The sequence below is a fragment of the Amblyraja radiata genome, chromosome 4 (genome assembly GCF_010909765.2).
Source record: "Amblyraja radiata isolate CabotCenter1 chromosome 4, sAmbRad1.1.pri, whole genome shotgun sequence".
NCBI classification, from domain to species: Eukaryota; Metazoa; Chordata; class Chondrichthyes; order Rajiformes; family Rajidae; genus Amblyraja; species Amblyraja radiata.
Genome location: NC_045959.1, coordinates 106,158,177 through 106,171,338, shown reverse-complemented (window position 1 = coordinate 106,171,338; position 13,162 = coordinate 106,158,177). Strand labels below are relative to the sequence as shown.

The 13,162-nt window shown below is 46.6% G+C and overlaps 1 protein-coding gene across 1 annotated transcript in view; it reads right to left on the bottom strand.

Moving 5' to 3' along the window:
- cngb3 (cyclic nucleotide gated channel subunit beta 3) overlaps positions 1–13,162 on the bottom strand; it is a 107,117-nt gene that overhangs the window by 30,382 nt on the left and 63,573 nt on the right. Inside the window, 2 exon segments of the mRNA XM_033020407.1 lie at positions 9,363–9,481; positions 10,007–10,090. Coding sequence (XP_032876298.1) covers positions 9,363–9,481; positions 10,007–10,090 — 203 coding nt within the window.

The following is a 13,162-nucleotide window of genomic DNA, read 5'->3' as shown; positions in this document are numbered from 1 at the left end:
TCTGCCTTAAAAATATCCACTGACTTGGCCTCCACAGCCTTCTGTGGCAAAGAATTCCACAGATTCACCACCATCTGACGAAATGAGTTTCTCCTCATCGCCTTCCTAAAAGAACGTCCTTTAATTCTGAGGCTATTACCTCTAGTCCTAGACTCTCCCACTAGTGGAAAACACCCTCTCCACATCCACTCTATCCAAGCCTATCCAACTTGTTATCGGACACTAAAGGTCTGAAGCTCACTCCCAACGTTCATCATATTAATATCAGAATTAATGTGAAATTATTTTAATGTTGCCTCCTAAAATAACTAATTAATTTAGTCAAGACATAGTCATAGTTATAGACATAGTTGAGATTTAGTCAGGGTCGAGGCATCTGAAGAAGTGACTCGACCCAAGATGTCCCCTATTCCTTTTCTCCAGAGATGCTGCCTGACCCGCCGAGTTACTCCAGCATTTTGTATCTATCTACAGAAGAAATATTCCCTAAACCACAGTGTGGACTCCATAACTCCATCGTTCTGGAGGCACAACACACCCCTACATTACCTGGCTTTCCAAGACCAAGAAATGTTTAGGTTTCGGCTTATTATTGTCATGTGTACTAAGGTGTGGTGAACAATTTTGTTTTGCATGCAATCGAATCAGATCAGATAATACTCTCCATAAATACAATCACGTCAAACTCAAGTACACATGGGCAAAAAATAAACTGATTATTTGCAAACCTTGCACCTGAAAGCATTATCACAGTAGAAACTGCAGTTAATTAAAAACTGTGATTAATTATTTCCTCTCGATATTTCACTGGAGCTTGTAAAGGAAAAGTTCAAATGTAATCAGGGACAATTACAAACCATGGGCTGCACCTGACTCTTATGGAGAAAGCAGAATATTGTCCAACTCCCAGGGAAATATACTGGGGCCATGGTGGGAGGTGGTGACATCAGACGTAAGTGGCAGGTTTAGTTTAGTGCAGGAACACTCCTGTGGCTAAGATTTTTCCGAGCAATCAAAAGCCGGATCATTAGTCATTAGCTTCTCCCACATCACAGTTTCCAAAAAATGAATTAGTTAGTTTAGATGGCAACATTAAAATCAGATCACATTAAACCTGATATTAATATGGATGCAGGTTGGGAGTAAGGCATTAGTCTCCGATAACGTTGGAAATATGAATATGCAGTTATGTTCTGTGTCTGGTGGACCTGGAGTGGGTTGTTTTGCTGGATTGTTTCATGTTGGGAGTTGGGGCAGTCTCTGTTGTAGGGGAAGGAATAGTGAGGGCTAATAACTAGGGATGTGGTATGTGCTAACGTGGTGTCAGGGAGCCGCTGTCCATGCTGAAAAGGAGAGACGTGGAATGCAACAGTGATGACGCCCAGGTGAAGATGGTGGAGAATTTTAAGTTCCTAAGTGTAAATATCTCTGCCTATTTGTCCCGACCTGATCCAATCACTTTGAAGTTGTGGCCAGGAATAAACATATCAAGATGAGTAAGGAGGAACTGCAGATGCTGGTTTATAGAATGGAATGCTGGTTTCAGTTCTATAAAGTTGTCAAATGAACATTTAGAGAATATAAATAATTATTTAGGCAACAGCTACTGTACTCTGTGCAGTTCTGATCACCATACTGTAGGAAGGACTTGACTGCATTGGTAGAGGAGATTTACCGGGAATTTGCCTGGGATGGAACAATGGGGAAGTTGGGTTTGTTTTGCTCGGAGCCGAGAAGGAAACATGTATGGAAGCAAACTCCGAGGAATGGCAATTATATGAGACAAGTGTTCTTTCTCGGAACATCCATGCAAGCTTCAGACCAAACCAAAACCAGCCTAGAAATGTGTAGGGAGGAACTGCAGACGCTGGTTTAAACCGAAGACAGACACAAAATGCTGGAGTAACTCAGCAGTTCATGCAGCATCTCTGGAGAAAAGGAAAAAAGGTATAGGTGACGATTCGGGCCGAGAGTTCAACTTCCTCAGCAGGAAGTTTGGCACGTGTCCAATGATTCTTACCAACTTCTACAGATGGCCTCATGATAATCATGAAAGGAGGGAGATAGGGGGAAGAATAAGATTATTAAAAAGGGCGGCACGGTGGTGCAGCGGTAAAGTTGCTGTCTTGCAGTGCCAGAGACCCGGGTTCGATCCTGACTAGCATCATTTGACTGGAAAGTATGCAAACAAAACTTCTCACTGTATCTCGGTACATGTTGTAATAATATACCAATACCAATGTCAAGAGTGCATTGTACAACACTCAGAATGTGAATATGGTGAGCTGACAGTGCGTTTCTACGTGAGACTCTATTAGTGGATGAGATTGTGCACTGCAGGATAATGGGATCATACTCTGGTCACAATTCGACAACTTGCTACCAATATGGGACCCCATCAGTGGATATACAAATATATCTAGAAGAAGAATATGAAGATGACACACTTCTATCATATCAGGGAAGAGATGGGAACTACACATCAATAATGATGTGATTCTTTGACAATCTAGGAAATCCAGGTAGATCTTTCGGTTGAGGGAGTTAGATGTGGCCCTTGTGGCTAAAGGGATCAGGGGGTATGGAGAGAAGGCAGGGATGGAATACTGAGTTGGATGATCAGCCACGATCATATCGAATGGCGGTGCAGGCTCGAAGGGCCGAATGGCCTACTCCTGCACCTATTTTCTATGTTTCTATGTTTTATCAAGCAAGTTGCCAAAATGTTCATTTTTGGTGGCTTGGATACGATAGAAGAAAGCCAACACTGTTAGGATCATTACAAAATCCACCAAATTCTACATTTTGTAAGTGGTGGCACAGTGGGCGAAGTGGTAGAGTTGCTGCCTTACAGCGCCAGAGACCCAGGTTTGGTCCTGACCTCGGGTGCTCCCTGTACAGAGTTTGTACATTCTCCCTGTGACCGCGTGGGTTTTCTCAGGGTGTTCCGGCTTCCACCCACGTTCCAAAGTCATGCAGTTTTGTAGGTAAATTGGCTTCTGTAAATTGTCTCTGGTGTGTTGGATAGAGCTAGTGTACAGGTGATCGTTGGTCGGCGTGGACACGGTGGGCCCAAGGGCCTGTTTCCACGTTGTATCACTAAACTAAACTAGTCGCACAGCTCAAACTCTGCTCCTATGCAAACAAGTCACGGGATGCATGTGAATTTTGTAGTTCTATTTATGGGGAAAGAATGTCATGATTGCAATAGATGCACATTCAAACTGGGTAGAAGCAGTTCCTGTCGATGCCTCCATATATCAAGCAATGTTTTAAACGCTGAGAATGTGCTTTGCAAAAGATAATCTCCCAGAGTTGCAATGGAAGCAATTTCACTGGTGCTGAATTTGCTTAGTTGCTCAGCAGAAATGGAATGAAACATATGGGCACAGTGCCATATCACTCAGCATCGAGTTGCTTGGCAGTTCAGACTGAAGGGTAGATTGAAGAGGTGAAATTAAGGCAAGAGCTGTATACTTCACATCCGACTTCTGGAACACAGCAGTCTCCACAGGAAAGACACCTACCGTGCTTCTTCTGGGCATTCACACCTCCAGATTCGGGGACAGTTTCTTCCCAGCTGTAACCAGGCAACTGAATGATCCTACCAACAACCAGAGAGCAGTCCAAAGCTACTATCTACCTCATTGGATACCCTCGGACTATCTTTGATCAGTTTTTACCGGATTTTATCTTGCACTGAACGTTATTCATGCTGTTCCCTTTACCATGTACCTGTACACTGTGGATGGCTTAATTGTAATCATGTATTGTCTTTCCGCTGACTGATTGGCATGCAATAAAAGCTTCTCACTGTACCTCAGTACACGTGACAATAAATTAAACTCAACTCAACTCATATCAGAGCAGCTGATTGGATTGCTGAAACCAGAACTTAGTGGCACTGGTATATTTTAAATAGGTGGACAACAAACGACATGGCATACCTTGTATTATGCCTTGTGCAGGGAATCTGGACATCACATTACATTGTTGATTGCACTGAACATATCTTATTGAAGCTTGTTCCACGTTGCAGCACTTTCGGGACCACTTATTACATTGAACACCACAGTCATCATCTCAACTAGATGTTTAAGAAAGAACTGCAGATGCTGAAAAAATCGAAGGTGGACAAATATGCTGGAGAATCTCAGCGGGTGAGGCAGCATCTATGGAGCGAAGGAATAGGTGACTTTTCGGGTGGAGACCCTTCTTCAGATGACCCTTCTCAACCAGATCAGTATGTTATAGAAGCAGATGTTTCCTCAGCTTTTACTGCAACCGATATAACGGAGGGGCACCATCCGGTGAAATGCTGCCATCCATTGGTACTGCTTCACAACCTGAACTACCTCAGTCAAGCAAGATATCTAGACACAAGGAACTGAAGATGCTGGTTAACAATAAAAAAACACACACAATGTTCTGGAGTAACTCTACAGGACAGGCAGCATCTCTGGAGGTCATGCATTGGTGACATTTCTGGTCAGGACCTTTTTCCAGATGAGTGGAGTTTATCAATATAGGATAATACCGGGATCAACTTGGTTGAGAAGGTGTACGCTATGCTTGCCTTCATTGGTAGGAGCCATTAAATATAAGATTGTGGCACACTTGTCCACCACAGTGGCATGGTGGTGGAGCTGCTGCCGCACAGTGTTGGGTGAGGGCAGAGAGAGAAGGGGCAGTGACAGAGAGAGAGAGAGACACACAGAGAGAGGGGCAAGAGGGATAGGGGTGGAGAGGAGGAGAAGAGAGAGGGTGGGTGAGGGGGGAAAGGTGGGGGAGGAGGGGAAGAGAGAGAGAGGGTGAGAGTGAGGGGGAGAGAGAGGGGGTGCTGAGAGGGGTGTGAGGGGGAGAGGTGGGGAGCAGGGAGGGGGAGGGAGGGGGGAGGGTGGAGGGAAGAGGGTAGGGGTGTGGAGGGGAGGGGGTTTGGGGAGGGAGGGATGGGAGGGTGGGTGAGGGGATGGAGGGGAGGAGGGGAGAGAGAGAGAGGGGGGAGGGGGGAGAGAGGGTGGGAGAGGAGAGGGGGGAGAGGAGAGTGGGGAAAGCAGAGGAGGCGGGGAGAAGGATGGGAGAGGAGAGGGGGGAGAGAGGAGAGGGGGAGAGAGGAGAGGGGGGGACTAGAGAGAGTAGGGGGGGGACGAGGAGAGGAGTGGGAGCGAGGAGAGGGGGGAGAGAGGAGAGGGGGGGAGAGAGGAGAGGGGGGAGAGGAGAGGGGGGGAGAGGAGAGGGGGAGGAGAGGAGAAGGGGGGGAGAAGAGGAGAGGAGGGGGCGAGAAGAGGAGAGGGGGGGGGAGAAGAGGAGAGGAGAGGGGAGAGGAGAGGGGGGAGAGGAGAGGGGGAGAGGAGAGGGAGAGGAGAGGGAGGGGAGAGGAGGGGGGAGGAGAGGGGAGAGGAGAGGGGGGAGGACGAGGGGGGGAGAGGAGGGGGGAGAGGAGGAGAGAGGGGGGAGAGGAGAGGGGGGAGAAGAGGAGAGGGGGGGAGAGGAGAGGGGGGAGAGGAGAGGGGGGGAGAGGAGAGGGGGGGAGAGGAGAGGGGGGAGAAGAGGAGAGGGGGGAGAGGAGAGGGGGGGAGAGGAGAGGCGGGAGAGAGGAGAGGGGAGGAGAGGGTGGAGAAGAGGAGAGGGAGGGAGAGGAGAGGGGGAGAGGAGAGGGGGGAGAGAGGAGAGGGGGGAGAGGGGGGGTGAGGAGAGGGGGGGTGAGGAGAGGGGGGGTAGAGGGGGGGGAGAGGAGGGGGGGGAGAGGAGGGGGGGGAGAGGGAGAGGAGAGGGGGGGAGAGGAGAGGGGGGGGTGAGGAGAGGGGGGTAGAGGGGGGGAGAGGAGGGGGGGGAGAGGAGGGGGGGGAGAGGGGAGAGGGGAGGGGGGGAGAGGAGAGGGGGGGGGAGGAGAGGGGGGAGGAGAGGGGGGAGAGGAGAGGGGGAGAGAGGAGAGGGGTGGGAGAGAGGAGAGGGGGGTGGGAGAGAGGAGGGGGAAGAGGAGAGGCGGGAGAGAGGAGAGGGGGGGAGGAGGGGGGGGGAGAGGAGGGGAGAGTGAGAGCGAAAGGGAGAGAGACAGGGGGGAGAGTGAGAGAAAGAGAGAGGGATAGGGAGAGAGAGTGGGGAGAGAGAGGAGCGGAGCGAGAGAGAGAGAGAGTGCCTTTTTACTTCAACCCAAACCCAAACAACCATTTGCAGGCAGTGCTTTTTTACTTCAACCTAACCATATATTCATTTTCAAACCACATTAAGGGTACTCACAGTGATGTAGACATTTGTTCAGTGTCATTCAGAGCTCAGAGTGACAGAGACTAATTGACAGAGCTCCATCTTGCAGAGACTAATTGAGGCACACCACTTCCTGGTTTTATAGTCCCTCCCCCTCCCTCCAGCAGGGGCAGCAGAGAGAATGGTGAATTTTGTAAAAACATTAATATCTCTGTCATTTTTCATCGACGGGAAAACTCCTCGGCATACATGCGGCGGAGGGGGGCTCTGAGCGAGGTGACCAAAAATGGTGGCCGTAGGTGGCGGCATTCTCTCCGAAATCACAGAACAGACGGCCAAAAGCGGTCAAGAACAGAGATTTAGTAATATAGATGAAATGTTGAGATGCATAGATGGGGTAGACAGTCAGAACCTTTTCCCCAGGTTGGAAAAGTGCAACACTAGAGGGCATAGCTATAAGGTGAGATGTGTAAAGTTTAATGGAGATGCGCAGAGCAAGTTCTTTTACATTGTGAGTGATGAGGGCCTGGAACGCACTACCACGGAGGCAGGTGCAGTAGTGGTGTTGCAGAGGCACTTGGAAGTGCAAGGAATTTAGGGATATGGATCTTGTATGCGGATCAGTTTAACTTGGCATCATATTTGGCGCACATATTGTGGACTGATGGGCCCGTACCTGTGCTGGACTGTTCTATGTTCTATGCACATCTAAATCTTGTTGCTGTACTATGTTGTGCAAAGGACGTCACACTATGATCACTCCAGAAACAATGTCTGGTGAGTACTGAGTCCTGCACCCACTTCTGCCTGGGCAACTGAAGGTCAGCTTCAGTGTATTTGGGCATCATCAGCCAGCCATACCTTGTCTGCCTGCATGTTTAACAGATGTCGGCCATCTTGGACTAACACAGCTTGAAAATGCCTAGAAGGTCCACAGAAATCGTTTGCACGCTTGCTTGAATGTCTTTCTATGAGAACTCAATAGCCACAGTTACGCAGCTGGTAGAGTTGCTGCCTTACAGCGCCAGAGACCCGGGTTCGATCCTGACCCTAGGTGCTGTCTGTGTGGAGTTTACACATTCTCCCTGTGACCGTGTGGATTTTTTCCGGGTGCTCCGATTTCCATTCCACACTCCAAAGACGTGCGGGTTTGTAGATTAATTTCCTTCTGTAAATTGTAAAGTGTAGGATAGAACTAGTGTATGGGGTGATTGGTGGACAGTGCGGACTCGGTGGGCCGTATACATGCTGTATCTCGAAACTAAACTAAGCTCTTGTGCAATGGAGGCCTTCACTAATACACCAGGTTAATTGTGGATTTACAGATCACCACATGTGCTGGCCAGTTTAACACATACCCGTCCCTGCCAAACAGCTGCTGAATGATATGACCATCAGCATTGGCGAAACTCAGCTTGCACATATGCTTTTGCGTCAGTGTGTTGCCAAATGGGAGATCTTTAATGTGGCTCTGGCAGAACACTGAAGAATCTAGTGGCAAAAAGAAGGCCATGCCAGCAGTTACTCAGAGAACACAGCCTCTGTAAACCCAGTTGCAAAGGTTGTCTCATGTAAGCTGCATCCTTGCTGTTGCATTCATTTACAGTCCAGCACATATTTTCAGCAGCTGTTATGTCCTGCTGAAATTAATAGCAGGATGCTGCCATTCCTGGTGTCCAAGAAGGGCTGCAGGGGAAAAAAATCTAGAAACTTCTGGCCAGTGACCCTAACATCTATGGTTGGAAAGTTGTTATAGAGTATTCTGAGGGATGAGTTCAAGTTCAAGATCAGGTTTATTGTTACTTAACCAACTAAGGTGCAGTGAAATTTGAGTTACCATACAGCCTAAGTGATAAGAGCACAATACACACATAAAATAAAATTTAACATAAACATCCACCACAGTGGAATCAACATTCCTCACTGTGATGGAAGGGAATAAAGTTCAGTCATCTTCCCCTTTGTTCACCGTGGCCGGAGAATTGAACCCTCCGCAATTGCCGTTGCCGACGGTCCGATGTCCAGGCCCTCCCATCAGGTGGTGTCGGGATGGATTGGAACATTCCTTGGCATGGAGCTCCCGAGTCGACCACTTCTTACCGGAGACCGTGGGCTTCACGGTGTTAAAGTCCACAGGCCCCGCGGTCGGACCCTCGGCAAAGGATCGCCCTCTATGAGATGGTAAGTCCGCGCCACACCAGCGACTTGAAGCTCCGGGCCGGTCTCCAGGAAAGGCCGCACCAATCCAAGTTGTTAGGCCGCCGGGGGGGGGGGGGGCGGAGGTATGAAATGGAGAAAATCACATCTCCGTCGAGGTAAGTGATCCCCCTATTCCCCCCCCCCCCCCCCTCCATATAAACTAACCAAGGAACATTGAAACATACATGTAAGACATACTTAAAATAATAAAAACAGAGAAGCGACGCGACAGGCTATTGGCGAGGCGGCCATTACGTGCACCACCCGGTGGTCAACGCATATACATGCAATTAGATGGACAAGGGCTGATTAGGAATAGTCAGCATGGTTTTGTATGTGGGAGGTCGTGTCTCACAAATTAGTTTCTTGAAGATGTGACCAAAAAGGTTGATGAAGGTAGAGCTGTAGAAGTCGTGTATATGGATTTCGACTAGGCATTCGACTAGGTTCTGCACGGTTGGCTGCTCTGGAAGGTTAGATCGCATGGAGATAAAGTATAGCTGAATGGATAGAAAATTGGCTTCATGGAAGGAAGCAGAGGGTGATGGTGGAAGTATAGAAATTAACGTCTCGGCCACAGTACGTCCAATAAACCCCTTTCCCTAGTTCATTGCAATATCTGCATGAGATTTAGTCAGCCCTTTCTGTTATTTTCCAATTTTGCTTTTCAATGGCAAGATTGAGGAAGCATGTGTCCATAACATATCTCTACGTGAAATCTAGATGTGATCAGTGTTTTGAACTATTGTTCCAATTAAAATATTGCTCCTAATTTAACAATGTTTAACTTCAACACTGTACTAAACTCACACCCTCCCCCTCCCCTTCCTTTTAATATCATTGGAAACATGAATTACTTTGAGGCAAGAGAAATTTGTTTTTTCTCTCTCTGAGCATATTAACGTAGTAATTTATTATTGTGCACCAATTGACTGTCTAAGCAGCCAGTGCATTACCTGATTTCCCCAAATACGGATCCAGCCTTCAAGGTCACCAGAGCCTTTTTACCATCTGGTCCACCAAGCACTTGCACCTGTCCTGACTTGATGATGAGCATTTCTTTTCCAATGTCTCCCTGAAATGCACACTAGCAGGTTGACACACATTTGATCTTGTCACAAACATAGTATTTCCCGATCTTTCGTGTTGGCGTCCCGAATTTATAATGAATGCTAATGAAAACAGGCCCTTCGGCCCACCGAGTCCGCGCTGACCAGCGATCCCCATGCACCAACACTACCCTAGGGATAATTTATAATCTTTACTGAAGCCAATTAACCTACAAATCTGTATGTCTTTGGAGTATGGAAGGAAACCGGAGATATCGGGTAAAACCCATGCAAGAACGTACAAACTACGTACGGACAGCACCTGTAGTCAGAATTGAACCTGGGTCGCTGGCAGTGTAAGGTGGCAACTCTACCGTTGCGCCACCGTGCCGCCCAGTTGAAAGGCATTTCGTCAAAATATTTTTAGATTTTAGTTTTAGGTTAATTTGTGAATTCTGAATTTAACGATAGGCAAACTTTTTCTAACTGAACACAACTGACTAAATATATACAATTTATTACATGAACAGGAGAAAAAAAATAAAGATTACCTTCTTGCATATAAAATCACCAGGCAAATAGACAGCTGATTTCATCTTGATGAGCATATCATATATCATCTCCTGGTCACAATCCTGAAGTACATAAGATTGAAACATCGATTAAAGTCTAATGAAGGAAGCGTTTTACTGTTTTATAGTTGGCACTGCATCTACAAATACCAAAAAAAGTTTACACCTTTCATGCATCTACACATATCATGAGCGTTTGATGGCTCTGGGCCTGTACTCGCTGGAATGTAGAAGGATGAGGAGAGATCTCATTGAAACTTACTGAATAAAGATTTAGGTGATGGGGGGAAGATTGAATAGGAACCTGAGGGGTAACTTTTTCACACAAAGGGTTGTGGGTGCATGGGATGAACTGCTGGAAGAGGTAGATGGGGCAGGTTCTATCCCAACATTTAAGAAACATTTAGACAGCTGCAGGGATAGGACAGGTTTAGAGGAATATGGGACAAGTGCAGGCCGATGGCACTAGAGTAGATGGGGCATGATGGTTGGTGTGGGCAGGTCGGGCCGAAGGATTTGTGTTAATAGACAATAGACAATAGGTGCAGGAGTAGGCATTCGAGCCAGCACGCCATTCACTATGATCATGGCTGATCTTCCACAATCAGTACCCTGTTCCTGCCTTCTCCCCATATCCCTTGACTCCGCTATCTTTAAGAGCTCCATCTAATTCTCTCTTGAAAGCATCCAGAGAATTGGCCTCCACTGCCTTCTGAGGCAGAGAAATCCAGATTCACAACTCTCTGGGTGAAAAAATGTTTCCTCATCTCTGTTCTAAATGGTCTACCCCTTATCCTTAAACTGTGGCCCCTGGTTCTGGACACCCCAAACATTGGAAACATGTTTCCTGCCTCTAACGTGTCCAATCCCTTAATCTTACATGTTTCAATAAGATATCTTCTCATCCTTCTAAATTCCAGAGTATACAAGCCCAGTCGCTCCATTCTTTCAACATATGACAGTCCCGCCATCCCGGGAATTAACCTCCTGAACCTACGCTGCACTCCCTCAATAGCAAGAATGTCCTTCCTCAAATTTGGAGAGCAAAACTGTGTCCACGCTGTAACACTCTATGACTCAATGACATCATGTACTGAGAGTCAATACTAAGGACTCCAATGTATTCTCCCGCCATCTCTATACAATTTACACATTATTTACTGCAGCCATATTTCCAGCAGCTACCAAAAAAAGACACAAAGTACTGAACGTGTTTCCAGCTTCAGGTTCCTGGGGGTCAACATCTCCGATGACCTCTCCTGGACCCACAATACCTCAACTCTGGTCAAGAAGGCTCACCAGCATCTCTTCTTCCTGAGGAGACTGAAGAAGATCCATCTGTCTCCTCAGATTCTGGTGAACTTCTACCGCTGCACCATCGAGAGCATCCTTACCAACTGTATCACAGTATGGTATGGCAACTGCTCTGTCTCCGACCGGAAAGCACTGCAGAGGGTGGTGAAAATTGCCCAACACATCACCGGTTCCTCACTCCCCTCCATTGAGTCTGTCCAAAGCAAGCGTTGACTGCGAAGGGCGCTCAGCATCGTCAAGGACTGCTCTCACCCCAACCATAGACTGTTTACCCTCCTACCATCCGGGAGGCGCTACAGGTCTCTCCGTTGCCGGACCAGCAGGTCCAGGAACAGCTTCTTCCCTGCGGCTGTCACACTACTCAACACTGTACCTCGGTGATTACCAATCACCCCCCCTCCCGGCCACTCCTTCCACCAGGAAAAAAATAATTGCACTACTATGACTGTATGCACGTAAATATATTTATTTATTGCTCATATTCTATGTCGCTCTTCTAGGGAGATGCTAACTGCATTTCGTTGTCTCTGTACTGTACACTGCACAATGACAATAAAGTTTGAATCTGAATCTGAATCTGAATGTAACTCAGCAGGTCAGGCAGCATCCATGGAGAACATGGAGAAGTGAGGTTTTGGGTCGGGACCCAAGAACCTGAAGAAAGGTCCCCACCCTAAACACCACATATCCATGTTCTCCAGGGATGTTGACTGACTCGCGGAATTACTCCAGCACTTTGTGTATTTTTTTGGTAAACCAGCATCTGCATTTCCTTGTTTCTACATTCCAGCAACTACCATTAGTACTGCTTGCCATTTACTGAAGCCACATTGATACGTAAACTATTGACTTTGTTTCGTTGGATTGAAGGCATTGTATGTTCTCCAGCTTGCGAAAATACTGCCCGAGACTGCTGACGCTGTCTTTTATCTAAAACGAGCAACTAGATCGCCTTTCATAATTTTACCCATGGAATAAAACCCATTAAAATTAGCAACACAAGATGTGGTGGATTCTCTTTGTGAAAAGTAGAGTGTTTAGACACAGAAAAGACGAAAAAATATTGCCAATTTATTTGAACGTTGCAGGTACTATCAGTTCCAATTTTACCAGCTACAAAAAGCTACAATTTAGTGCTGGGAGCTGTTGCATATTTCACCATAGGTTGACACATTTTATCATTTCATTGCATAGACTCACCAAGGTTCTCTGAAGAATGCGGCAATTTTTCAATATTAACAGTAAATCATGTTTGGGTTGCAAACAAAAACGTATGTTTAGATTTTTATTGAGTTATTCCCATGTAATAAATGTCAGTGCTGGAAATAGAATATTTTTCATGCCCCTGTCAGCATTACGTAGTATTAGAGGTAGAGTCAAGTTTGCTGAAACATATCACAGTAATATGCCCTGGGGCTAACCTCCAAAGAACAACCCTCACTGAGCATATGTGGTTCTAGTCTTCGTCACAGAATAACCACAATCAAATTCTGTTAGATCATTTGAAAGCACATAACAGTAGCTGAGAATCCAGTCACACAGAAACATTGAATTAAGTTTGCCCAGATGAACTTTTATATATGATCATTATAATAGGCATCTTTGTACACAGCAGTGTGGACAAATCACAATCTGTAGATATGATGTTAACTAACTCTGCCACATAATTCATGATGCCGTTGTGTGCCAGTTCAAAGATCACAATAGAATTGAAAAGGGGTTGGTGCTGGGTTAGAAGCACATTTTTATATATATATGCAAATAATAAGGATTACCACAAACCTTTCAATGCAATTTTCTGGCCATTACATGAGTACTGTT